This window comes from Sphaerodactylus townsendi, linkage group LG15, assembly GCF_021028975.2.
Source record: "Sphaerodactylus townsendi isolate TG3544 linkage group LG15, MPM_Stown_v2.3, whole genome shotgun sequence".
NCBI classification, from domain to species: domain Eukaryota; kingdom Metazoa; phylum Chordata; class Lepidosauria; order Squamata; family Sphaerodactylidae; genus Sphaerodactylus; species Sphaerodactylus townsendi.
The window spans coordinates 13,924,149-13,948,655 of NC_059439.1; the positions used below are offsets into that span (position 1 = coordinate 13,924,149).

The 24,507-nt window shown below is 47.0% G+C and overlaps 2 protein-coding genes across 7 annotated transcripts in view; one reads left to right on the plus strand and one right to left on the minus strand.

Moving 5' to 3' along the window:
- The window catches only part of NFE2L1 (NFE2 like bZIP transcription factor 1), a 29,287-nt gene extending 20,324 nt beyond the window's left edge, over positions 1-8,963 (plus strand). For 2 of the 6 annotated variants that reach the window (XM_048518352.1, XM_048518357.1), the window contains 4 exons: positions 1,514-1,729; positions 3,461-3,550; positions 4,040-4,201; positions 5,771-8,963. In XM_048518352.1, coding sequence (XP_048374309.1) covers positions 1,514-1,729; positions 3,461-3,550; positions 4,040-4,201; positions 5,771-7,090 — 1,788 coding nt within the window. In that variant the 3' untranslated portion in view covers positions 7,091-8,963. Of the gene's footprint in view, positions 1-453; positions 1,335-1,513; positions 1,730-3,460; positions 3,551-4,039; positions 4,202-5,770 lie in introns of those variants that run through there. The other 4 variants (XM_048518353.1, XM_048518358.1, XM_048518355.1 and 1 more) reach the window with 3 other exon arrangements.
- A 2,100-nt stretch (positions 8,964-11,063) lies between these two features.
- Positions 11,064-23,455, minus strand: CBX1 (chromobox 1). The gene is made up of 5 exons (XM_048518359.1): positions 23,202-23,455; positions 17,000-17,171; positions 15,231-15,408; positions 14,046-14,140; positions 11,064-12,484 (listed from the first exon to the last, which is right to left on the minus strand). The coding sequence occupies exons 2-5, from the start codon at positions 17,137-17,139 to the stop codon at positions 12,340-12,342; spliced, it is 558 nt and encodes a 185-aa protein (XP_048374316.1). The 5' UTR covers positions 17,140-17,171; positions 23,202-23,455; the 3' UTR covers positions 11,064-12,339.
- Between the last annotated feature and the right edge of the window lie 1,052 nt (positions 23,456-24,507).

Sequence of the window (24,507 nt, forward strand, 5' to 3'; positions counted from 1 at the left end):
TGTTTTTTGGGAGGGGTGGGAAACGATGCACACAATCATTCGTTAATGTAGGTGAAGGTTGGTGGGGGGAGAATAATCCGCACAGGTTATAGCCCTGGAAATTGGCATGAGAGGTTGTTTGCAGCCCTTAAGTACACGAACCACCCACTGAGGTCAGCACCAGGGTTGACACGTTCAGGGTATTTGGAGCAAAAGCAACTGCATAATTTTAAACGATATTGGTGGACGGGACATCATGTAAATCTGGGGTGGGGAGGAAGGAAAACTAACTGGAATGCTGCTGTGATGCGTGTTCTTGGGCTGGAACCGGGAACGCTATTCCATTGAGTTCTTGCTTAAAGAAAACGGGGTAATGGCTTAAAACGTGTACATTTGACAAGGCTGAGCCTTTTCCTTGCCTCTTCCTGGTATAGGAGTCGGAGAATATGGGGTGGGAGTGGGGGGGAGGAGATGCCAGTGGTTTTCCATGGGAAGTAGATGGGTGGAGTCCCAAGTTCGGGCTGCCTGTGACACTTGACTGCAGGTTTTCTTGTAGCATGGAATTACTACTGCTGGCAGTTCCAGGACTGGGCCTGGATGAAAGGAACACACTCCTGCAGTTCATGAATAAATATAGCCTGCCTGTCAAGGGGATGGGTGGGTGGATTGAGGGTGGATCAGCCTTCAGGAGAGGCCTGTCCTACGGAGAAAGAATGTGCAGGATATTGCGGGGTTGGAGGGCGGGGGGGAGATGCTTGAAATGAGCGAGGGCTGATCACAGTCTTATAGCCCAGAGAAGGGAGGGTTTATTATTTTTTTTAAGGGTGGTTCAGTTGAAAGGGCTGGCCGAGACAGGCGGCAGCTCTGCTGTCTGGAGCCTCTAAGCTGGCAAGGCACAGCACGCATGGCAAGCCAGGCTCTCAAGTTGCATCAGGTGGCTGGAAATGCAGAGATTCCCCACCCCTTTATGCAAATGCCCAGAATGGCACCACAGGCTGATGCAAGCCCGCTATGGAGCAGCAATCCGGAATGACAATTGGCCCTCCCTCCCTCCCTCCCCAGCCAGCCAGCCAGCCGTCTGAGCAGTTAAAGCTGCAGACTCTCTTCTGCCCGGGCCGAAAGAGCACCGCTGCGTAGCATGGGCAGCACGGAGGAGATAGCTCTGTGGCTGTTCATGGAGTTCTCAGTCTGTGCCCTGGAGCAGCCTCTTTGCAGAGCCGCCCCAGGCCAGCTCCCAGTGCAGGATGGCCGTAGGTGGGGGGAAGGTGCCCGGACCACGCCAATGGGGGAGGTCAAGGAAAAGAGTGAGGAAGGTGGGGCAGCCCCCTACTCTGAAGGAAGGCTGGCACATAGAGGTGAGTAGGGTCAAATGGTGGCAAAGGGTGAAGGTGCGTGGGGGGTTGGGTGTGGGGGGCTGGTGATGGCTATTCTCAGTGTTGGAGGGGGGTTGGGCATCTTTCAGGAAAGGGGGCTCCTGAGCAAGGGGGAGCTGAATGCTGAAGAAAAGTCCCCCCCCCTCCACCTTCCCTTTTAGGACATTGATTTAATTGACATCCTGTGGAGACAGGATATCGACCTTGGAGCTGGTCGTGAGATTTTTGACTACAGCCACCGCCAGAAGGAGAACGACGTGGACAAAGAAGCCAGCAACGGGCAGGAGCGTGGAGATGGCTGGAGGAGCCGAGAGGGCAACGCTGTGGACAGGGCCCTGCTAGTGGATGGCGAGACAGGGGAGAGCTTCCCTACACAGGTGAAAACAAAAAATTACCCACCCTTGCTTGGGTTTGGCAGTTCTTCTAATTTGGCAGCCTGGCCTCGCTTTGACTGCCTAGTAGGAGAGAGGGGAGATCTGCAGCTGCCTCTGGTCGAGGGCAGGCTTGGAGGAAAAGGAGCTTTTCTCAAGGGGAAAAGGGAGGGCATGCAGAGAAACTGGCGAGGGCCCTCCCTTCTCAAGCTGAGGCCTAAAGAGAATGAGTCCTGAAGTGGCTGCTGGCCTGTCTTGTCCAGGAAGCAGGCAGTGTGGCTTCTCCCATTCTTGCTAGATTTGGGTGCATACCTATTAGTGCTATTCAGTGTCCTGCGTGCAATCGTGACCTTTCCAGTGTTTTCAGCAGACCTGCTTATTTCTTTCTGGGGTTGACCTCTAGCCCGTAATATCTCTCCGGCTTCCCCTGTCCTCTGAGAATTAGCTGCCTCCGGTTCCTTTTTTCAAATAACAAAAAACCCTTAAATTTTCTCTCATTTAGTAAAATTATGTTCCAGATTTTTGCTATGTGAGCCGACCTGATCTTTCAGAGTAGGCTTTGATGATCCCTTTGGAACGCTTCTGGATTCTCTGGGCATGGGTGGGGCTGAGAGCAAGTTGCCAGACCTTTCTGGACTTGGGTATCTTGACCATCTACAGCTGGTGGGCAAGATGCCTGGCTCAGTGCCAGCTGCCATCTTATCTGCTGTTGCACATGTTTTCAATGGAGGTGGCTGGCAACTATCCCCTTTTCAGGATAAGGATGACACCAGATTTAAGAATTCATCCACAATTTCCTGGACCGTCTGTCTTCCAGAATGTTCAGTTTGGGTCTTGGTTTTTACCTAGTTCTGTCCCCAAGGCACCAGGACTCGAGCAGAGCATTCTAGAACAAAGATGGTCCAGGAAATGGCAGATGAATTCTCAAATCTGGTGTCATCTTCAACCTGAAAAGGCTAATCCACTGGACCTCTGGTATGGCAGGCTGGGGTGTGAGCCAGTCTGCTCCCAAACTAATGGGCATTTTGTGACAGCTGCCAGCATGATACAAAGAGTGTTGCTTATACTGGGGAGACCCAGCTTCAAATCCCCACTCTTGTGAAGCTGTCTGGGTATGCTAGAGTCATTCACATTCTCTCTCTCTCTGTCAGCCTAACCTATCTTATGTAGTGGTTGTGAGAGTAGAATGAGGAGAGGGACTGTGTATGCTACCCTGGGCAAGATCTTAGTTTTTCTGCTTGTGGGGTACACCCATTCTTCACCAAGGGAGTTCTCATCTGAAAGAATTTGGATTACAACACTTGATAGCTTGCCAGAGAATTGGGGTGGGGGACAAATAAGGCCAGGGATGCCAGAGCCCAAAGGAGACCGTTGGGTGTAACTGGAGCAGGGGAGAAGCACAGGGTGCTGAGGGTGGGGTTAGAATCTTGCTTGTGGGACTCAGTGGACACTTGCTTGTTGCCAAGATGAGCTGCTAGCAAATGGAGCATCCTGAGCCGTGGTCCAGCATGGATCATTGGCTGCAGTTGTGACTCAGAGATGAGCTGCAGTCACTTTTTTAAAAAGTTCACATCCACAGAAAATGGATGGGGGGAATGAATTAAATGGGTCCCAATTTACCGACTGGGATGAACAGAGGTCCCAGGCCTGAACAACTCGACTTCATGGAGGCAGAGGATCCCCGTGGCTGGTCTGCTGTGAGCTAAAATGGCTGTTGAATGTTTTGCCGCCTTCCAGGTGCCTGGTGTGGAGGACCAGACAGCCTTGTCTTTGGAGGAGTGCCTTAGGCTGCTGGAGGCCACATTTCCCTTTGGAGAGAATTCGGAGGTGGGTGTGCTTTGATCCTTTGGAGGTGGGCAGGTTTGGTGGTTTCTGCAGGACTTTGCAGTTTCTAAAGAGACTGGAGTATCTCCCACCTCATGTCCTTGCAATAACCTTGGGGGTGGGGGGGCACCCACCATTCAAGGTCACTTAGTAGATTGCACCTGGGTTGGCTGCAGCTAAATTCAATGTTTCATATGTTGCTGTGCTTTGAAGATTTCATTGTTGAGCCTTCCTAAATGGAGAAAAAGAGCTCCCTCCTTCCTGAAGCTCAAGGCCTGGTAGATTAACAGGGACAAGGAGGAGACTGCAGTGCCTGCTTCTTTCCTCCCCAAATGCTTAAAAACCCTTTATAAGTAGGAACTGTTGCCCCAGTCTGAATCAGAGAATGGGAGCCTGTAAAGCTTGTTCCAGAAAAGGAGTCTGGGCTGGCCGCCCCTGACTTGATTTTCACAGCCACATTCCCAAGGTGAGCAAACACTGCTTTGTTTTCAGTTTCCAGCTGCAGATGCCCCCAGCCTGACCGAAGCTGTGCCTACTGAGAGCGGGCCATCCGTTGTCCCAGACGGGCTCCTGTCTCCTCTTCTGGTAGAGACGGAGTTGCCCTTTGACCTGGAGCAGCAGTGGCAAGACCTCATGTCTATCATGGAACGGCAGGTGAGGAGGGCTGGCTGGTCTCGGTGTGTTGCATGTTCTGGATCCCCTGTTGCTGTTCTCCAATATCCCCTCTGCCATGCTTGTGTCTACTTCGTGTAAGGAATGCAGCCCTGTGTGTTACTCCAGTAGCTTGCTGGGCAGTAGAAACATGCAGTTCTGACACACTTTAAGTTGAGGCTGCAACCTGGTCCAGACTGTTTCCTTTGCAGGCTTCAAGCCTTGCAAGTGTAAGAGTCAGCCTGGTGTAGAAGAAGAAGAAGAGGAGTTTGGATTTATATCCCCCCTTTCTCTCCTGCAGGAGACTCAAAGGGGCTTACAATCTCCTTGCCCTTCCCCCCTCACAACAAACACCCTGTGAGGTAGGTGGGGCTGAGAGAGCTCCGAGAAGCTGTGACAAGGTCACCCAGCTGGCGTGTGTGGGAGTGTACAGGCTAATCTGAATTCCCCAGAAAAGCCTCCACAGCTCAGGCGGCAGAGCTGGGAATCAAAACCAGTTCCTCCAGATTAGATACACGAGCTCTTAAGCTCCTACGCCACTGCTGTAGTGGATTCTAATGTGGAGCAGGTGGATTCTAATCCGAAGAACCGGGTTTGATTCCCCACTCCTGCACATGAAGCCTGCTGGGATGACCTTGGACTAGTCTCAGTTCTCATTGCACTCTCTCCGCCCCACCAACCTCACAAGGTGTCTGTTGTGGGGAGAGGAGGGGAAAGGAGCTTGTAAGCCACCTTGAGTCTCCTTATAGGACAGAAAGGTGGGGTATAAATCCAAACTCTTCCTCCTCCTCCTCCTTCTTTACCTACCTTTCCTTGGCTTCCTGGTTGGGAGGAGGGCTTGACAAGCAAAGCAGCCTGTAACTGGGCTGTGCTGCTTGTATCACCTTTTCTTTTGGAGGATCCAGAATACCATCACAAACCCTTGGGGAGCTGGGGAGCCAGATTTTTCCTGAGTCCATATTTAGTGATGACTGAATGAAAAACCAAAACTAAGGAATCACACTTATCATGCTGAGAGTACTTTTGCATACCTTGACACAATTTTCATAACTAAAGAGAATGTCCTGAATAAAAGGTGCTGCAACATCCCTTTATAAGCAAAAAAAAAAAAATCATGTCTGTCAGACATTTCTCCCTATCATGGTGTGAGATTGTTTTAAGGTCATGATGACCTGATATATCTGCTCCTCAACCCCCCCCCCCTTTGTTTTATAACACCTCGCTTGATGGAGATTCCTGGGGAACTCAAAAGCTCAATAGAGTTATATGGTCCAAACAATGTGTTTAAAACAGGGATGTCCAACTCTGGCGCCCCAGATGTTCATGGACTACGATTCCCATCAGTCCCTGCCAGCATGGCCAGTTGGGAATCATAGTCCATGAACATCTGGGGCGCCAGAGTTGGACACCTCTGATTTAGAATATAGGATGTTAAGGTTTTCTGTTGGGATTCCTTGGGCAGAGGTCGGCTTATTTTGGGTGCCTGCCTCTGTTTGTCCTGGTTGGAGGTTAGAGGTGGTTGTGGCAAAGGGTAAAAGCAACATCTGAAAGAATCTGTGTTTCCCTTTGCAGGGTATGGAGATCAACAGCACAGCGGCCACGGAGAACTTGTACAACAGCACAGGCAGAGACATCCTGGCAACCAATTATAGCCTTGCACCTTCTACCCCCATCAATCAGAATGTCAGCCTGCATCAGGCATCGCTGGGCAGCTGTGCCCAGGACTTCCCTTCCTTGTTCAGCCCTGAGATTGAGAGCCCTTCGCTGTCTGGCAGTGCAGCTTTGTTGCAGCTGGTCCCTGACAACTCCACCGGCTTCGGCTCCACTTTTGGCTCGACCAACCTGAGCGGGATCTTTTTCCCGTCTCAGCTTAACAACACCGCAAACGAGACGTCTGGGCCTGACCTTCCGGATCCTCTAGGAGGGCTCCTGGATGAAGCCATGCTTGATGAGATCAGCTTGATGGATCTGGCAATTGAAGAAGGCTTCAACCCAGTGCAAGCTTCCCGCCTGGAGGAGGAGTTTGATTCCGACTCGGGGCTCTCCTTAGACTCCAGCCACAGCCCCGCCTCTCTCAGCAGTTCAGAAGCCTCTTCCTCATCTTCTGCCTCCACTTCTTCCTCCTTTTCTGAGGAAGGTGCTGTAGGCTACAACTCGGACTCTGAAAACTTGGACTTCGAAGAGACAGAAGGGGCTGTTGGGTACCAGCCAGAGTACAATAAATTTTGTCGCATGAGCTACCAAAACCCTTCCCAGCTGCATTACCTGCCTTACCTAGAACACGTGGGTCACAACCACACCTACAACATGGCCCCCAGGACCTTAGAAACAGATGAACCCGAACCAGCCAGCACGGGAAAGAAGAGTGCCAAGGAGAAGCAGGCGGATTTCCTGGATAAACAGATGAGCAGAGACGAGCACCGAGCCCGAGCCATGAAGATCCCTTTCCCCAATGAGAAGATCATCAACCTGCCTGTGGAAGAATTCAATGAGCTCCTGTCCAAGTACCAACTGAGTGAGGCTCAGCTGAGTCTCATCCGGGATATCCGGAGGCGGGGGAAGAACAAGATGGCTGCCCAGAACTGTCGCAAGAGGAAGCTGGACACTATCATCAACCTGGAACGGGACGTGGAGGACTTGCAGAGGGACAAGTCGAAGCTGCTCAGGGAGAAGGTGGAATTCCTCCGGTCTCTCCGCCAGATGAAGCAAAAGGTGCAGAGCCTCTACCAGGAGGTATTTGGCCGCCTGCGTGACGAGAATGGCCAGCCCTATTCCCCAAACCAGTATGCCCTACAGTACGCCAGTGATGGCAGCATGATCCTAATACCACGCTCCTTGGCTGACCAGCAGGGCAGGCGGCAAGAGAGGAAACAGAAAGATAGAAGGAAGTGAGGGGCGGCAAGGATCCGCAGGGGAGTTCAAAACTCACTGGAATGACATCTCGAGACGGGCTGAGCCCGGAAGAAGCTGAAGGAACTTTCATGCCCTTCTTATCCAATATATCTTCTCAAACCATGATAGCTGCCAGTCAGTGTATACAAGCAGACTGTAGGGAGGGGGGGCCAACAAGTCTAGAGGGGGCAAAATGGCAAAGCATGTTGGGATAGACCTGTGCCTCTAGCAGCCTGGAACCCATTGTGGAACGTTGGTGGGGGGTGGGGGAGATAGCTGGCATAACATGTATAAGGGAGGGGGGTTGATTCTCAGCGGAGGGTGGAAAAGTCGAGTTGCCACAGCTGGGATTATTTTTTAAGAGGAGGGAAACCAGTTTTTCGTGGACAGATGGAGCAGGCTTAAGAGAGCATTTTGTTTCCTTTGAAATTCCCCAAACGCAGATATGTCAGGTACCTAGGTTCTTCACCCCCCACCCCATATCTGACTTTTGAGTGCATTTGAAAAACAGTTTTATCCCACAGTTAGCCAGCCTCCTTTCTAAAGGGGTGCCAACGGCAGGCGGAAAATATTAACTTGGTTATGGATTTTGTTTTAGCCCCTTTGATCGAGCGAAGAGGTTAACATTCAAGGAGTGAACTAGTACAGTCTTTTCTAGTGGCCTTTTCACACCTGCCATAACTGTTGGGAGGCTGGGACGAGTTAACAGATCTGCTAAGGTGATACATGTTCCCCGTAAATACTCACGAAGCATGTCACTGCCCACAGGGGAGAAGCTGGCATGGGTGCTGGGCCCACCCCCATCAAGCTGCTTTAAGCGAGATGGCACACAGTAAACTGCATGCTCCAGCATGCCATCTTTCCCACTGATTGGCTTGAAGAAACTGCTTTGGGGGAGGAGATTGCAGAGGGCCTGGTGTGAAGGCTGGCTTCTTTGGCTGGGCGGAGTGTGTGTGAGGTCATCACTGTTGGGTCTACAGCACAAATGGGTCTGGTTCCCTTGAAGTGGGCTTGGTGCACAGAGAAAATTGCCCTCTCAGTGACAAGCCCCTTTCTCCAAGGGTAGTTGGATTTCAAGAAACGGTTCTTCTCTCCCCCCACTCTTTTGCACCGTAGGCTGATTGTAGGAAAACAAGGGAAATACCGTCTCCCTGTTCTGGATGACCAAGCCTGCTGAAAGTTCTTTTTTTGCCATAGAGACGTGGGAGTCCACGGCTGGCTTCCCTTGTTTTTTTTTTTGTTTTTTTTGGGGGGGGAGTCAATCTGACCACCCTTAACCTCTTTTTAAAAAATAAGGCAAAGGGTGAGAGGTAGTGCCTTGAACACAGCTGGCCTCAAGCTCCGAGGCTGTCCTTGAAGCTGTTAAAACATGCAGTATAGCACAGCTGGTAGTATTACTGACCTTACCAGCACCTTGAGAAGCTTAATGGCTTTGGGTTTTCCCCCCAGCCAGTCAGTCAGTCAGTCCTGTGTATGTGATGGTGTGTGAGGGTGTAGTGCTGAAATGGGCATCCTCCAGAGGACAGTAGGGGGTTACGATGTGCTGGAATCAAGGACAAATGTAGTCATCTGACCTCCTGTGACCTTGCCTTTTCAAGGGCAAGGTTTTGCAGAGAGACAGCGTTGGGAGGAGGGACAGCCGAGCCTCTTGTGTAAGGCGTGGCGGCATGAAAACTTGGAAGCACAAAATGGGTCCGATTTGTGGCTGGGATTTACTGGGTGCTTCGGATGGAGCCCTGATGTGAGCATGTGTTAATTTATTTCTTTTTCTTTTAGAGATTTTTTTAAAATTTTGAATGGTTTCTGTGATATGGGGGGGAGAGGAGAGAGTGAGCGAGCACAGGACAAAAAAATAAAAAAGGCTTATTCACTATTTGAGTGTTGTTGCGAGTGTCGTCTTTTCCTGCAAGTTAGGCATTAATACGACAATTTGCTGACCTTTATTTGGAATTTGAGCTGTTGCTTTCCCTTTGCAGCAAGTCTGTTCTTAGTCCAGACCCTATAGAAAATGGACACATGGCTTAATTAAAGGAATCAATTTTGCTGGAAGCTGTAAAGAGATAAGACTGCCGTGTGCCCTTGCTTTTCAAGAGCAGGAGAGGGTTATTTGATTTTTTTTCTTCCCTGGAAGGAGTACAGGGTGGCATACATGACTGTTCACACCTCTCATTGTTATCCTTGCACTCACATGAGGAAGCTTGAGGAAGCTTTAATAGTAGAGCGACTGGGTTAGGTTGCTGGAACAAAGAGGTCATCAAGCAAAATTCAGGATTAAATGGCAACCAGACTGCTAGATGATCTGCAGCCTTCTACCATACAACCCGCTCCTTCAAGGAGCTTAAGCCCTCGTTCCAAGTGAGGGAGGCCACATGTGGTTTTCACTTGATTTTCATCACATGGACAGCCAGCATGGCATAGTGGTTAAGAGCAGCAGACTGTAATCTGGAGAACTGAGTTTGATTCCCACTCCTCCACATGAAGTTGCTGGGTGACCATAGGCCGGTCACAGTTCTCTCAACCCCACCTCCCTTACAAGATGTCTGTTGTAGAGAGAGGAAGGGAAGAAGTTTGTAAGACGCTTTGAGACTCCTTACAGGAGAGAAAGGCAGGGTAGAAAGCCAAACTCCTCCTCTTCCAGCCATACAGAGTAATTCTCATGCTACCTTCAACACGTTATTTATTCCAATTAAACAATGCCTTTCTCCCAAATGGGGCCCCAGAGCACCTTCCATCATTCTCCCCCTCTGCCACCTTCATCCAGCAAGCTTCCAAGAGATTGGGCATTTGAACCTGAACCAGCCAAATCCCTGGTTTGACACATTACTACTGTACATTACATTTCTGCAACTACTGGTCCTCGTATGTTCATTTGTAAAGTGAACATGAATTTGCTTTCTTATAGATTGTATGCATGTGTACATACTTGGACATGACTTTACTGGCAACAGTATAGCAGACTGCAAATCTTTGTAGCCTTTAGTTTAAAGTGGTGCGGGGGGAGGGGGTGTGCTTTTGAGAGCAGCCTGACTGAGCAATAAGCATATACTGATCATTGATTCATTTCTTCAGGGGATTTCTCTGTGATAAGGAGCGCTAAGTCTAACAAATTTGCAAGCTGAACCCCTTCCACCCTCCCCCCAGAAAGCCTGTTCTTCCAATGAATTTTGAGAATGATAGCGCTATGGGCTTAGGCCAGAATAACCACAGCAATTTCACTGTTAAGCAGGCTCACAAGTGGATTTGGTTTTTCTTTTGACCTTTCCAAAGGTACGTGGCTGAAGGCTGAAAAATTTATAACCCTGTTTGGAATTTTAAAATTCAACTAAAGTGACAGATCCTTTAACCAAACATCAACGATGGAAGAAGGCAGCCACCCTGGCTAAAAGCGAACTTGTCCTTAAATAATTCTACCCAATGTTCAGTGTAAAAATTGGGGCAGAAATGAGGAGAAAAGGACTAAAGGCAACTTATGACTACTTTGCTTTTAGAGAGTCTGTAGGTAGCTGCACTGGTAAAATCAAAATCCAAAGCCATGTAATGATAAGGAAATCCAGAACTGTACACCTGGAGAATTCAGAATGTTGTACCCAGTTCAGCATGTGATTTTGATTGGTTCAAGGGGTACCACATGGCTTGTATTTTGTATGTCAGATTTATCACCAAGCCCCTTACAGCTGTTATCCAAATGTTATCACACAGAGGCGAAGACAGTACTTCACCAGCTGTGCACAGAAGATACACTGCCATGTTCTTCTCCCTTCAGGATCCATGAAGGAACAGCTGGGGGCGGGGGAGCAGGGTGTGGCAGGGCAAGAAAATCAACCCCTCCGCACTCAGAAGTTGCACATTCAGAAAAGAGGACCAAGCTCACTTCCTTGTGTCACCTCATTCTGTTCCCCCACCTGCTTCTACCTCTTCCTGTTGCAAGATGCTTGCGAACAGTGCCAAGGTTACAGGAAAAGGAGGATCAGGATTATAAATCTAAAGTTTTATTGAGACAAAAAGACAGTTCAGTATGAAGTTAAAATCCAAACACTTATGTTTTAGACAACATTTTCACATAAACCTAAAACACATGCTTAATTTTAAAAAAGGTTTATACAATACATTTCTACCTACATACCACCCCGCAAAGGAGAAACTGGTGGTTTACTGGGATGTGGGGCAAATTTCAGAGGTAAAATTTGTAAAAACAAAAACTTGCTTAATTAAAAATGAAATAGCAGAGGACCAAGGCAAGAAAAGCAGCTACTCATGCCCCAAGTCTGAACAGAAAATAATTTTTACAGAATGGTTTGAAATCTACGTTGTGCTGTAGAGGGGTAGATTTCATCCATATTTCCTTCCTTAAAATACCTAGATCTTAAAAGAAAGTTAGAAATTCACATATATACCAGGGGGAGGGAGAACCAAAACAAACGGCGCAGCACCCCAGAATTTATTCATAGCATAAAGTAATGATGCAGAATTAGTAATACTATACGTTCATTAGGTTGCTTTCAACAGCAGTGCCCTCAATACAAGGGGGAGGGAAAACATAAGTATTAAAGGACCGTTTTTCATTCATTTTGGAAGTAATGTGACAATTTTGGTAGCTTAATTAATGGCTGCTGCCTTTTCAGCTTTTAAGACAAGATCCCTCAACCCCCCCCCCCCCACACACACACACTTTTCTTTGCAGTATGAGGTGTCCTTTGCAAGAACTACATGTTTGGATGCAGAGCTTGAATAGCTCCACTCCCACTCCAAAGTAATCAGTACCCTCCACCCCCCTCCCCCAATGATACACCAATAATAGCAAAAAAGAGAAAGAACGCCTACACACATGCTAAACCGTAAAAATGCAGTTAACACTATTGGGAAGAAAGGCTGCTGGTCACTGAGATGGTCCTCGGAGAACAAGCAGCCCCCCACCTGCTGCCCCTTGTGGCAGCTTGTCCAGGCCCCAGGCTTTGTCCTGCACGGGGCTGGTTTTTGTTTTTGCTTCGTTACCTCAAGCAGGTAACAGCTGGGAAGGACTCGCCCCGTCCTCCCCTCCTTCCCCACGCAGGCATGAGGGAGGAAGGAAGGAAAGAGTCGCACGCTGCCATGCCACACTGCGCGAGGGCATGAAAAATTGTCCTGTTTTCTACAGAGGGCACCTTCCCCCCTCAGCCAAGACCATCTTTGCTTCCTGCCCAAACCCACAGTCTTGATGTTCTAATACAAAAATTGGCCAAAAGAGGGACGGGGGTGGAGGGGAAGGAAGGCTAGTTCTTGTCCTCCTTCTTGTCATCGTCCTCTGAGGGGTAGGAGTGCCATGTCAGCCTCTCCTCGTAGAACGAAATGACCACCTGTGGGCACTTGACGTTCGCTTCCTTGGCAGGGACCAGGTCGGCTTCATCGGAGTTCTTCCTGCACAGCCATACCAAGAAGGAAACGAGAGAGAATTTGTCAGCAGAAAGTTATGAAGATGCATTAATTACATTGTTTTCAAGCATAGGTGTCCATAGCTGTATTCCCAGCATCTAGAAACTCCACTGGTCCAAGGTTTTGCGGTTTTTTAAAAAAAAGATCTTCAATTGCTGTCATTATCTTAAACCCCAGACTGCTTCCAAGCTAGCAAGTACTGCTAAAAAGGTGCCCCAGCCATGGTTTCACTTGAATGCAAGTTAATTCGCTGCTGGATGTTTCATTTACAACTTCACACTGGTTTGGCGTGTATTGCCCTGGCAGACAAAAAATGCCCTTCAACCTCTGAAAGTGATAATGCCCTCTTTTTTAGCATAGGAAAGAAAGGGCACAGCAACCACTTTCTCCTCCCAACATGAAGCACAGCTACAAAATATAGCGTCTGCTGAAAGGGCTGTGTTATAAAAGTGAGGAATGACAATGCTGAAGTTAAGGTAGGAGGAAGTTAACTGGGGCAAATATTTAGATGACTTCCAGTGTGCCCCAGGTAAAAGTAGTTCCTGTGCAAGCACTGGGTCATTACTGACCCATGGGGTGAGGTCACACCACAGTGCTTATTAGGCAGACTGTGTTTACAGAGTGGTTTGCCATTGCCTTCCCCCATCATGTGCACTTCACTCCAGCCAGCTGAGTGCTCATTTTAATGACCTTGGAAGGCTGAGTCAACCTTGAGTTGGCTACCTGGAACCGACTTATGTAGGGATTGAATTCTGCTCATGAGCAGAGCTTTGACTGCAGTACTGCAGCTGACCACTCTGTGCCACAAGGCTCCTTACAATTAGTTGGCTGAAAAAATTAATGTCTACACACAAGATAAAACTCTTCATTCTCCCAATTAAAGTCTGACACCCACCCACCTGCCCCATCCAAGCAAAACATCCATCTCAAAAGAAACAGAAGGATCATGGGAATCCCAGTAATTTAATCACAGGAGATTTGTTATTCGACCCTACAAAAATTAGAGATATTTCCAAGTTCTACAAAGACAAGCCAGAAAAATTAGAAACTATCTCAAATGAGTTTGCATTCCACCTCTCCCTTTAGCTGGAAGCACAAAGCAGCCAGATCATGAAACTGACAAAGCTGTCAGATAGCTTGCCAGAAGAATGCCACAACCAGGAGAATCGAATGTCTCTGTCTCTGCAGAGCCAATGTGGGGTAGTGGTTAACAGCAGGTGCACTCTAATCTGGAGAACTGGGCTTGACTCCCCATTCTGCCACTTGGGCTAGTCAGAGTTCTTTGGAGCTCTCTCAGTCCCACCCACCTCACAGGGTGTTTGCTGTGAGCGGGGAAGGGAAAGGAGTTTGTAAGCCCCTTTGAGTCTCCTTACAGGAGAGAAAGGGGGGATATAAATCCAAGTCTTCTCTGATTTTTTAGTAGGCAATAAAGGGTCCAATTCTGTGAGTCCAATTCTGTATATCACTATGGATTCCCATATTATAATGTTTTTACATCTGAACTTTTCTGCGCTTCATTAGAAGAAACACCAACATGCACACTCACCATTTCATCAGAAACATTAGCTCTCCGCTAGAATCTGTGGCACCAATAATCCGCTCTGGCTCAAAACCTCTTGCAAAGCCTCGAGGCTTCTCAGCCTGAAGAGAGAAACAGGGATATTTATTTCTAAAACTTAAACCCTGAGTCTATTCCTTACTCGAGGCAGCTTACAATAAAAATCAATAAAATAGATTTTTTTAAAAAAAGATCGCCTACAACAGAGAGTAAGTACGAAAATCAGATCAAATGCTCCTCATTTTAAACAGCAACTGCTTCCTGAGGGTCAAAATATTTATGTTTGCTGCTATTTAGGGGCAGAGACAGAGAGAAATCAGACACTAACCTTGACTTCATATCACTGGCTAAAACAAAGTAAAATCTACTAAAACAAAGTAAAATCTACTAAGAATATGGGTGCCCCAGTCAGGAAGGAAGCAGGAAGTATGCTTTTCTCATGAGTGTGTTCAGTTGCTGATTGTCAAACATAATACATTTGGTGAAAGTGCATGAGCTCTCTAACTTCACTGTTCATCTCATCAGGATATTTGCTCCAAGTTTCCAGGAAGATCTCGATAAATTTGACATAGCCACTCTCCTTGAAGATTTCTTTTACAAAATCATTCTTCAGCTGGACAAATTTTGTGCTTTGGCTCAGTTGATACCGAAATGGATACTCCAATTAACTGCATTGTACCATTACAACTGGTGCTTAACCAAGTTAAGAACTCTATTATTTTTACAGGTTTTATTGGTGTTTAACTTGTGCCTTTATTTTGTCCGATCTTGGATCATAATGCATTAAATAAATGTATTCTCAAATACATTTCTTTGTTTCAGAGTTCTTTGCAGGGTAGCACTGCTTTGTGATGCACATTACAACACGCACAGCATCATTAAAGAGTGAAAAGCCTATTCTGGTTTCATATTTTGCCCCAGTCCGAGATCATTTTGAAGGATTAGTGTGGAACAGAGGCCTTTCATAGCGTAAGCCTTATATGTTTTGTGGCTACACTGCCACAGCAACTTCTGAACCCAGGATGTGAAAAGGTCTATAGAACCTAAGAGAAGGTCTGATGGAGGAACAAGAAGGATCCTATTCTCCTTGATATGCTCCCAACTTTAGAATTTCTTCAGTCACAAAGCACTAGCAGCCCTTGCTGGGCCACTGCTTGAAAGAACCTGCCTTACCTCCTCTTTCTTTTTCTTTGGTCTACTCTCCTCCCCTCTGTCATCAGAGTCTGACTCTGCCTTGCGCTTGCCTCCTTCCGACTTGTCACTCTCATGTGCTGTTTTCTGGGACTGCAGGAACTCTGCAATGAGGTCGGGGCAGTCGAGGTTCTCCTCCGGCTCCCACGTGTTATCTTCACTGCAACCACAGAACTCTTATTAGCTGGACAAGACTGCAAAATACCAATTTTTGCAATTAAAAGCTTCTTATGGAAAGACAGGTATTTCAGTGCATGAGATTAATCTCTTTAACTTCAGCAGAAATACTTTGCCCAGTTATTGACTCTGGAAATTCTGGATTCTCAATGTTACTCTTAAGTCCGAGGTAGAATGAATCAACAGGAATCAATTTACACCTAAAGGCACAATCTATGAAGAAGAGGAGTTTGGATTTGTATTCCCCCCTTTCTCTCTTGTAAGGAAACTCGAAGGGGTTTACAATCTCCTTTCCCGTCCCCCCTCCCCCAGCCCCACAAACACCCTGTGAGGTAGGTGGGGCTGAGAGAGCCCTGAAGAACTGTGACTAGCCCACGGTCACCCAGCTGGCATGTGTTGGAGTGCACAAGCTAATCCAGTTCACCAGATAAGCTCAAGTGGCAGAGCAGGGAATCAAACCTGGTTCTCCAGATTAGAGTGCACCTGCTCTTAACTGCTACACCACATTGGCTGGTACTATTACAAATGCTTCTGAAAAATTTTCTTGGACAGCAACAGCAGACTCCCTTCATATGTGACAGAAGTTACAAGATTAACCTGGTTGCTTAGTTTGACCCAAAGATGACAATGCAACAGGATATAGCTGGAACAAGGAATGAAAGGGAGAGAGGGAAGCAACTAGGGTCTCAATTGACTGTGCTGTTCCAGACCAAGTCCTGATCTCATCTAGACATCCATTACCTGGAAAGAGAGGAAATAGAACAACACACCAGCCTTCTACAGCTACTTATGCCTGTTCAAGCCTACTTGCTTTGTAGCTTCAACAAGCAGAAGACTGCTTGGAGGCAAAGCCTGTTTCCTCCTCTGTTAATGTCTCTGGAGAGCAACTTCTGGTGCTCATCTAGAACCGATTGGCCTTCAGTAGCCTCCCACCCCATGTGAGGAATACCTATTTCCAGGGTTCTCATTGTATGTTTGTACAATGTGATCTTCTGCAGGACCACACTACCCTGTTTCCCCTAATATAAGACATCCCCGAAAAATAAGACATAGTAGAGGTTTTGCTGAAATGCGAAATATAAGGCATCCCCCGAAAGTAAGACATAGCAAAGTTTTTGTTTGGACGCATGCCCGACTAACAGAACACAGGAAAAATAAGACATCCCCTGAAAATAAGACATAGCACATCTTTGGGAGCAAAAATTAATATAAGACACTGTCTTATATTCGGGGAAACACGGTATCCCTGAAGGCCAAAACTTCTCTACAAAATGAGAGAAAAGCAAAGAGAAAAGGGGCGAGAAATCAGTTTAGAGTTTAATTCTGAATTGGATCATCAGCCCAAGTATGTCAGTGTGGTCAGGTTACAAAACCCAAATATTCATTTTAGTTGGGAACATTCATTTTAGCAACTTCTTTTCGTATCATCCAGAATCTGTTTTGTAATTCTCTACAGCGGAGCTCTCTGCTCAGCTGTGGATGCAACAGGAATTGGGTTTGCAAGTTCATGGGTGAGCAGGATACAACTTCCACCTTTGAGGTTATATAGGGCAAGAGAGGGAACGGATCCTTACTCTGAGAAGCCCTTCCACTTAAGGAGGTACTCGACTTTTCCTTTCACCACCCGCCTGTCGAGGACCTTCTCCACCACATATTCTTCCTCCTCTTCTTCTACGACTTCTTCCACTTTCTTCTTGTTCTGCTTTTTTCCCATTGTGCTCGCCAGTTTTGCAGCTTTAAAGGAGGCTGTTAGAGAGCAAGATACAAACAGAAGGTCAGACATCAAGACAAGACCTACGAATGTAAAAGTTTGGACACTGTAGCAGTCACTACTAAAAAAACAAAACACAGTGATGCCTTAAAAACCAATGCCATAACAAATCTTAGTTCACCAAATACATCTTGTACAAAGGGAAGCTTTGGTTCATTTATGTCATAGGTGGTTTTGTTCCCACGGATCCAATGACAGATAGCCATGTATATTTCAGATTATGTTTCCCCTGCAGCTACCCTGTTTACATGTTACATAAACTGTTGCTTGTACATTTATATTAAGAAACCTGAACAATGATGTGCAAATATAGAAAGATAGATATTTTTTAACATGGTGTACCAACAGGGATGCATCTTAATAGCAGAAATAATTGCAGAGAAAAGCAGCATGGGGTACTGTGGTTTGAGTATCAAACTAGGTTCTGGAAGAGCCCATTTGTCATAAAACTAGTGTGACTTGGTCCAGTCTCTCTCTCGCTCTCTCTCTCTCTCACACACACACACACTCAGCCTGTCCTATGTCACAGAATGATTTTTGGAGAGGAGGGGAACTATGCTGTAAATTACCTAGGTCCCCATCGCAGAGAAAAGTGGAATAAAAATATCTGAACAGAGAAATAAATAAGCTGTGTAAGGCTTTAGAGCCCAGCAGAATGTGCTAAAGGCCCACCAATGGGAGCCAGAGGGCAACCCTTGCTTGTCAACACTCATCCACATCTACTGGTGCATAACCCACGAATACCACACAAGGGATGGAATCACCTATGCTAACTCACGTTGGAAGGCTGGACAAACCTTTGCACTGCGACTGAGCAGATATGACTACTTCAGAACACACATGAGTATTTGGAATGCAAAGGCAGGCGGGAACATAAGACCTTGCTTCAGAAAATTTCAACATGGTCAAGCTCTGTACAGTGACGTTCTTCTGTCAAAACCAGCAAGCACCGTCATTGGGTTCTGCAAGGGTCAAGTCAAATGGGTTGAAGTCCTTTTTAAAAGTATGGGGGGAGGAGTTTCCACAGAACTCGCCCCCAAAACACTGCTAACCGGTTTTAGTGTCCAGAACCCAGATTAAATGAAAAATGCTAATTTAGCAACTTTTTTTCATTAACTCGGGTTGCAAACGCTTCCTGCTTGCCTGTGCAAACTACGGCAAGCAGGAAGCACTCAATTCCCATCCCCTTCTCTCCACCATTATGGTGGATCCCTCAGGTGGCCACCATTAGAGCGGATATTCTGATAGACGGCCAGCATACTGTGAAGGTAGGCGGAGGGATTCTTAGGTGGGGGAAGATTTTTGGGTGGGGGGATTCTCGGCTGCACAGTTCGTTCAGAAACACAGCATTTGTGAGAACCGTGCTGCCTCCTGCCTTCAGGATCCCAGGAGCCACTGTTCAAATGGCAGCAGAGGCAGCAGAAATGGGTTCCATGTACCCACTGATGCCTGGGCAGAATCAGCCAGTTTCACTCAAAGCCAGCACTTCATGGCCAAGCAAGCAGGAGCCCCAGGTTCCCGCCATTTAAAAACAGTAAGCTAACAAGTGTGACTCTGGTAAGGAAGGAGGCACCGAGGATGGGGTAGCAGCACCACAAGGGCACCCAGGAAGCATGGGAGATTAAACAGCTTGCTATTTCTAGAAATGAAAAGCTAAAGTCTACTGGAAAAAGAAAACTGTGCTGGCCTCCTGCAGGCAAAGCATCACACAGCAGGAGGAGATACTTGTCTCAGTTGGGGTCTGATAAAATGCAGACAAAAGGGGCCGTCAAGCACAGCCAGGGTTTAGAGGAAATGGGGCTTGTTTGCAGTGAAGGATGGCTGGCTTGGGAGAGACACCCAGGAACCGCAGCGGAATGGGGAGGAAGGGGTAAGATTTCTGAAGGGAATGCCAAGTTAAACAGGAACCCAACATTTATTCCAGCGTAAGTTTTTGTGAGCCACAACTCACGTCCACAGAAGCATGAAGTGTTCATCCACTGTGTGCGCACTCACCTTTCCAGTCACAGCTGACTTATGGTGACCTGGCAGAAGTTTTCAAAGCAAGAGACATTTAGAGGTGGTTTGCTGCTGTCTGCCTCCAGTCAACTTAATCCTGGCAAAACAACTTCCCCCATACTAATGGAAAGTGTGTTGATGGTTTGAAGCTAAAACTGAGACAGCAGTACTGTTTCTGGACTTTTTAACATAGCCACCTTTTGACGGTGACAGTCTATTCTTCAGAGGACTTCAAGCTATGCCCAGTGTCACCTCCATAACGTGCCTCTCTGTACTAATGCAGGGGTTACAATATCTGACTAGGATGAGAGACAGACACTCAGATCCAAGGTTACATTTTCCCATGAAACTTGCAGGGCAACCTTTATCCCAACCTACCTCATCGGACAGCTGAGAGGATAAAATGGAAGAGGGGAAGAACCATGCATGCCACTCTGAACTTTTTTAGAAGGGTAGGATAAAAATGGTTTGATTTCATTTTTTTCTACTTGCGATCAGCGTTTCTTTCTTCTCTTTTACATGTTTTTAAGCAACCATCCAGATTACAATCCAGTGGTCATCTGATCCAACTTGCTGATGTTGCTTCTCTGCCTCCTTTTCACACAAACGCACACCTCTCTACATACTTTTCCTTAAGCTGTATAGCTTGTGCTGGTAACTGGAAGCATGGAGGCGATGAAGAAGAAGAGTTTGGATTTATACCTCACCTTTCTCTCCTGTAAGAAGACTCAAAGGGGCTTACAAGCTCCTTTCCCTTCCTCTCCCCACAACAGACACTTTGTAAGGTAGGTGGGGCTGAGAGAGTTCCGAAGAACTGTGACTCTAGCCCTAGGTCACCCAGCAGGAATGCAGGAGTGTGGAAACACATCTGGTTCACAGATAAGCCTCTGCCACTCACCTGGAGGAGTGAAGAATCAAACCTGGTTCTCCAGATTAGAATCTATCTGCTCTTAACCACTTCACCACACTGAGTGGGACAAATTAAGGGATACCTTTTATCAAAGCAGCTGAAGTTCAAAATGTTGACTTCAAACTTTTGAGTTTCAGAAACAAAGATGAGATTAGAATCTTAAGGCCACACAGCAGGGGGTGGGGGTGGGGGAGGATTGGGAAAAGGAGGGAATTCCCATGCATCCAGCTAGTATAAATCACTACCAGGGACTACAAGGTGCAAGAAAGGGCTCACCTTGGCTTAAGATACTTCTTTTAGCAAAACAGATCATCAGATTCCCAACAGTGGGCTAAGCAAGACCAAAAAAAAGAGGAAACATCCTCTCATGCGACCATACACAACCCTTTAAATGCCAATCTGAGACCGATTCTACAATACTATTTCTGGTCACATTCCAAATAATGACCCAATAGATATCTTTTAACACCACTCTATCCTAACAAACTGACCTGCCATTATCTGAAATACAAACACCAAGAAATTCTTTACCATACCATATTCTTTACCTACACTATCAGGTTTCAGCTCACTCTCACCACCACCCTAAATCATGTAATTTCCCCCTAATGACCCTCTTCATGTCTTTCTGTTTTTAGCCAATAAGCACTTCCCCACCATTGCCTCTTCCAGTACACTTGTCATATATTCCTCCTTACTATTCAAAACAATTCTACAGCTCCCGCTATCTTTACAAACCAGACTGCCTAGTGGTGCTCCCCAACGCTTCAAATCCATACTTAGAAAACCACATCCACCCTACTCTAGTACTGCCCCACCGCATTCCCTATCTATAGCATCCTTTTTTTTGGCCACAAGGTTGCAGACAACTTCGGTCAACCCCATAGGGTTTTTGAGGCAAGAGACGTTTAGAAGTGGTTTGTCAATACCTGCCTCTGAATAATAATCTTAGACTTCCATCAGGGTCTCCCATTAAGTACTTACCAAGCTGACCCTGTTTAGCTTCCAAGATCTTACCTGATAGACTAGCCAGGGCTATCCACCCCAGGGCAGTACACCTAAACCCATAAGACTTACACTGCCTGCCTTTTCCTAGAACTCCAATTTAGAAGAAGAGTTTGGATTTATATCCCATCTTTCTCTACTGTAAGAAGACTCAAGGTAGCTTACAAGCTCCTTTACCTTCCTCTCCCCACAACAGACACCTTGTGAGGTAGGAGTGGCTGAGAGAGTTCAGAGAGAACTGTGACTAGCCCAAGGTCACCCAGCAGGAAGGTAGGAGTGCGTAAACACATCTGGTTCACAGATAAGCCTCTGCCACTCAGGTGGAGGAGTGGGGAATCAAACTCAATTCTCCAGATTAGAATCCACCTGCTCTTAACAACTACACCATGCTGGCTCTCCTCCTACCTCAGTGATTTGCATCCACATCAATCAATTTACTCCTCCTACCTCTGAGTTTTGCATCCAGATTCCAACCCTGAGCCACAACACTGTATCTATGTAGTACAGACCCCCAGCATCCCTACCCAATTTCGTTCCCTAAATGTACTGCTAAGAAGTTCTGCCCTCTTATCACACACTCCTACCCAGGATATCTTCCACTAGCATTGTTCCCAAAACAATGAATCCCAGCATGCAACAGTCTACTGAAAAAAGATTTATCCAGCTCCCTGAACACAGCTATGAGAATCCCCATCTGCAATCAGCCTTTCAGGCCAGGCTCAAAAGCACCATCTTCTCCAAAAGACATATCCCTCCCTTCTTACATCTTTGCAAGGCCCCCAAGCAGTCTAAAGCCATTATGTTCAGCCCCTCCACTAATCAATTTATCAATATCCCATCATGTCCCCCCACCCCAACCTTACACATGAGTAAAGTCCCCCCTCACTACTACCCAGCTTGCCTTTACAAAAGTGCACGATTATCACTTCCTCCTGCTATGTAATATACTATGGTGTAATGGTTGGTATGTCTGACTAGAAACCCCTGGGCGTACATCTCTATTTGCCATGAAACTTACTAAGAAACCTTGTTGCTGTGAGAATGCCACCTTTAGCTCCTTGAATGAAAAAGTAAAAATACAAAATACATGAATACATTCACTCCTCCTTTTTTGGGGGAAAACCCCCCATTTTGTGAGCATACCCCCCACATGGCACACACCTCCCTTGCGTTTTGTGCACATTCAGTCTTACACCTCCTCCCCCAGTGATTCCCTCTAGGCCCTAGTAGTCCATCCCTTCCCCAATTCAAAAACCCAGATTATGCCCCTTGGCAACCTTACATTTCTCCACCTCCAAGTACGAAAAGCAATGCCCAATGCAATCACAGCCTCTTCCATGCCATAATATGCATCTATGCACTCTCATCTTGGTCACAATGAAGCTCACACTTAAATAAATTTGGTTAAACTTCCAGGCCCCCTGGACTTCTAAAAAGTTTTGCAATATGCCCACCCACCACCATTTTAAAACAGTTAATCCAACACACTCTTTTGGAAGCCCCCTTTCCCCCCCAAAACACCAACTTAAAAACAAAGACTCATAATATGCCCCTCTACCGCCCATCTATTTCCCACTTTTTAAAGGCACCCCCCACCCCCCGAGCACCATTTGCTCCCCTCCTTTATCCCCCTCCCCACTTTAGGTCAGTGGAGCAAATGGGGAAGAAAAAGCAGGGAAGGGAAACAAGACTTGGGGAAACTGAAGAGTGCATCTAAACAGTGCATCTAAACAGTGCTTGGAGTTAGTGAGGCTTTTCCAAGAGCCCTTCGAGAGCCCCGCCCACCTGCACCCTTACTAAGAGGTACTAACCCTCCCCCCCCCCCCCCGCGCCATAGACTTGTACAAATAATAGTGATGATAATAATACAATAAATAAATATGAACATCTTGGAAGACCCTTCCCCATGGGAGACCCTGCATATTCCACCTTCCTCTATCTCCCCAGGTTGATCTCACCCTTCCCTCAGGAAGGAAACCCCCATTCCCCCCAGGAGGGACCCCCCCAACATGGCCGCTCAGCCCGCGCGCGCGCTCTCTCCCTTCCAGCATCTCCCCGCAACCCCTTTAAAAAAATTCGGCTTTTTTATTACCTGGTTCAGCCTCACCACCAACGCACGAGCGAAAAAGGGGGATATGATGAAAAAATTAAAAAAAGAAACCCAAACAGCGGCGCGGAGCGACAAGGCGCGAGGCGAGTAAAAAGTAAAAAAAAAAAGGAAATTGGAGGTGCGGTGAGGAAAAGAGCGAGAAACGGTTGGTCGGCGGGCCTCCCGCGCTCGGTCCTCCTCCGCCAAACAAAAGAGCGCCTCAACCCCTCTACCCGCCGAGAAGCACCGCGCGTGCGCTCCCCAGCCTCCTCCCACCCCTCCCCGCTTCAGCCCTTCGCCCGCGGCCTTCTGGGAGCGGATACAGTTCTCTCTGTGAATGTACTCCCCTCCAGGAATAGTACAACTCCCAGCAGCGAGAGGGGCCTAGACTGGGCGCTCTCAACGTTGCCCCTCGCCCGCGTGGCTCTCTGGGAGACGTAGTTTTCCCCCCTCTCTTTTTGGCGCTTTGAAGTTGAGCTCGCAACTGGAGTCTAGGAAGAAGAGTTTGGATTTATATCTCCCCGTTTTCTCCAGTAAAGGGACTTACAGACTCCTTTCCCCCCACCCCACCCCCAATGGGTGGGAGTACCTTAAAAGCCAGTTTGAAGATTGTTTTAGTCATTTGATAAAAAGATATGTGATCAGATGGGTCATGGGTATGTTTTTTTCTCACATTAGTGATGCGTCTAGGGTTTACATCCGTTATTAAACTGCAAATCCGTTATAAAACTGCAATAACGGACTTGAGAGGCCAAAGGTATAGTAAATCAAGCGAGAAATGTATTTGGCTGCACATTGGTACAGTGGAAAAGGATTTTGATTGATTCCTAGTCAAGATTTACCTGGCAAATGGGATTACAGATGCAATTGTGAATGAGATTGGAAATGAACTCCATCCAGAAGCATGCTAATGTGCCAGTTATCTCTTTTCACAATGTTACACTTGGGGAAGGATTTGGATTGATTGATTCCTTGTCAATACTTTTGTGGCAATGGCAATTGCAGTTGTGTGTACGATCGCAAATGAAACGGCAAAGCAACTGTAAATGAACTCCACCCAGACACATGCAAATCACTGCACATGGGTCAATGGAGAGAGACACATCTTACCATGACATGCCTCTGAAGATGCCAGCCATAGATGTGGGTGAAAAGTCAGGAGCAAAACTACCAGACCACGGCCATACAGCCAAGTGATGAACCACTGATTTTTGTCTCTAATTAATGGGAGGGTTTAAAATGAATTGTAGAAGACCACTTTTTGAAATGAGTTGATGTTCGGTGGGAACTTGTCTTATTCAATTTATGT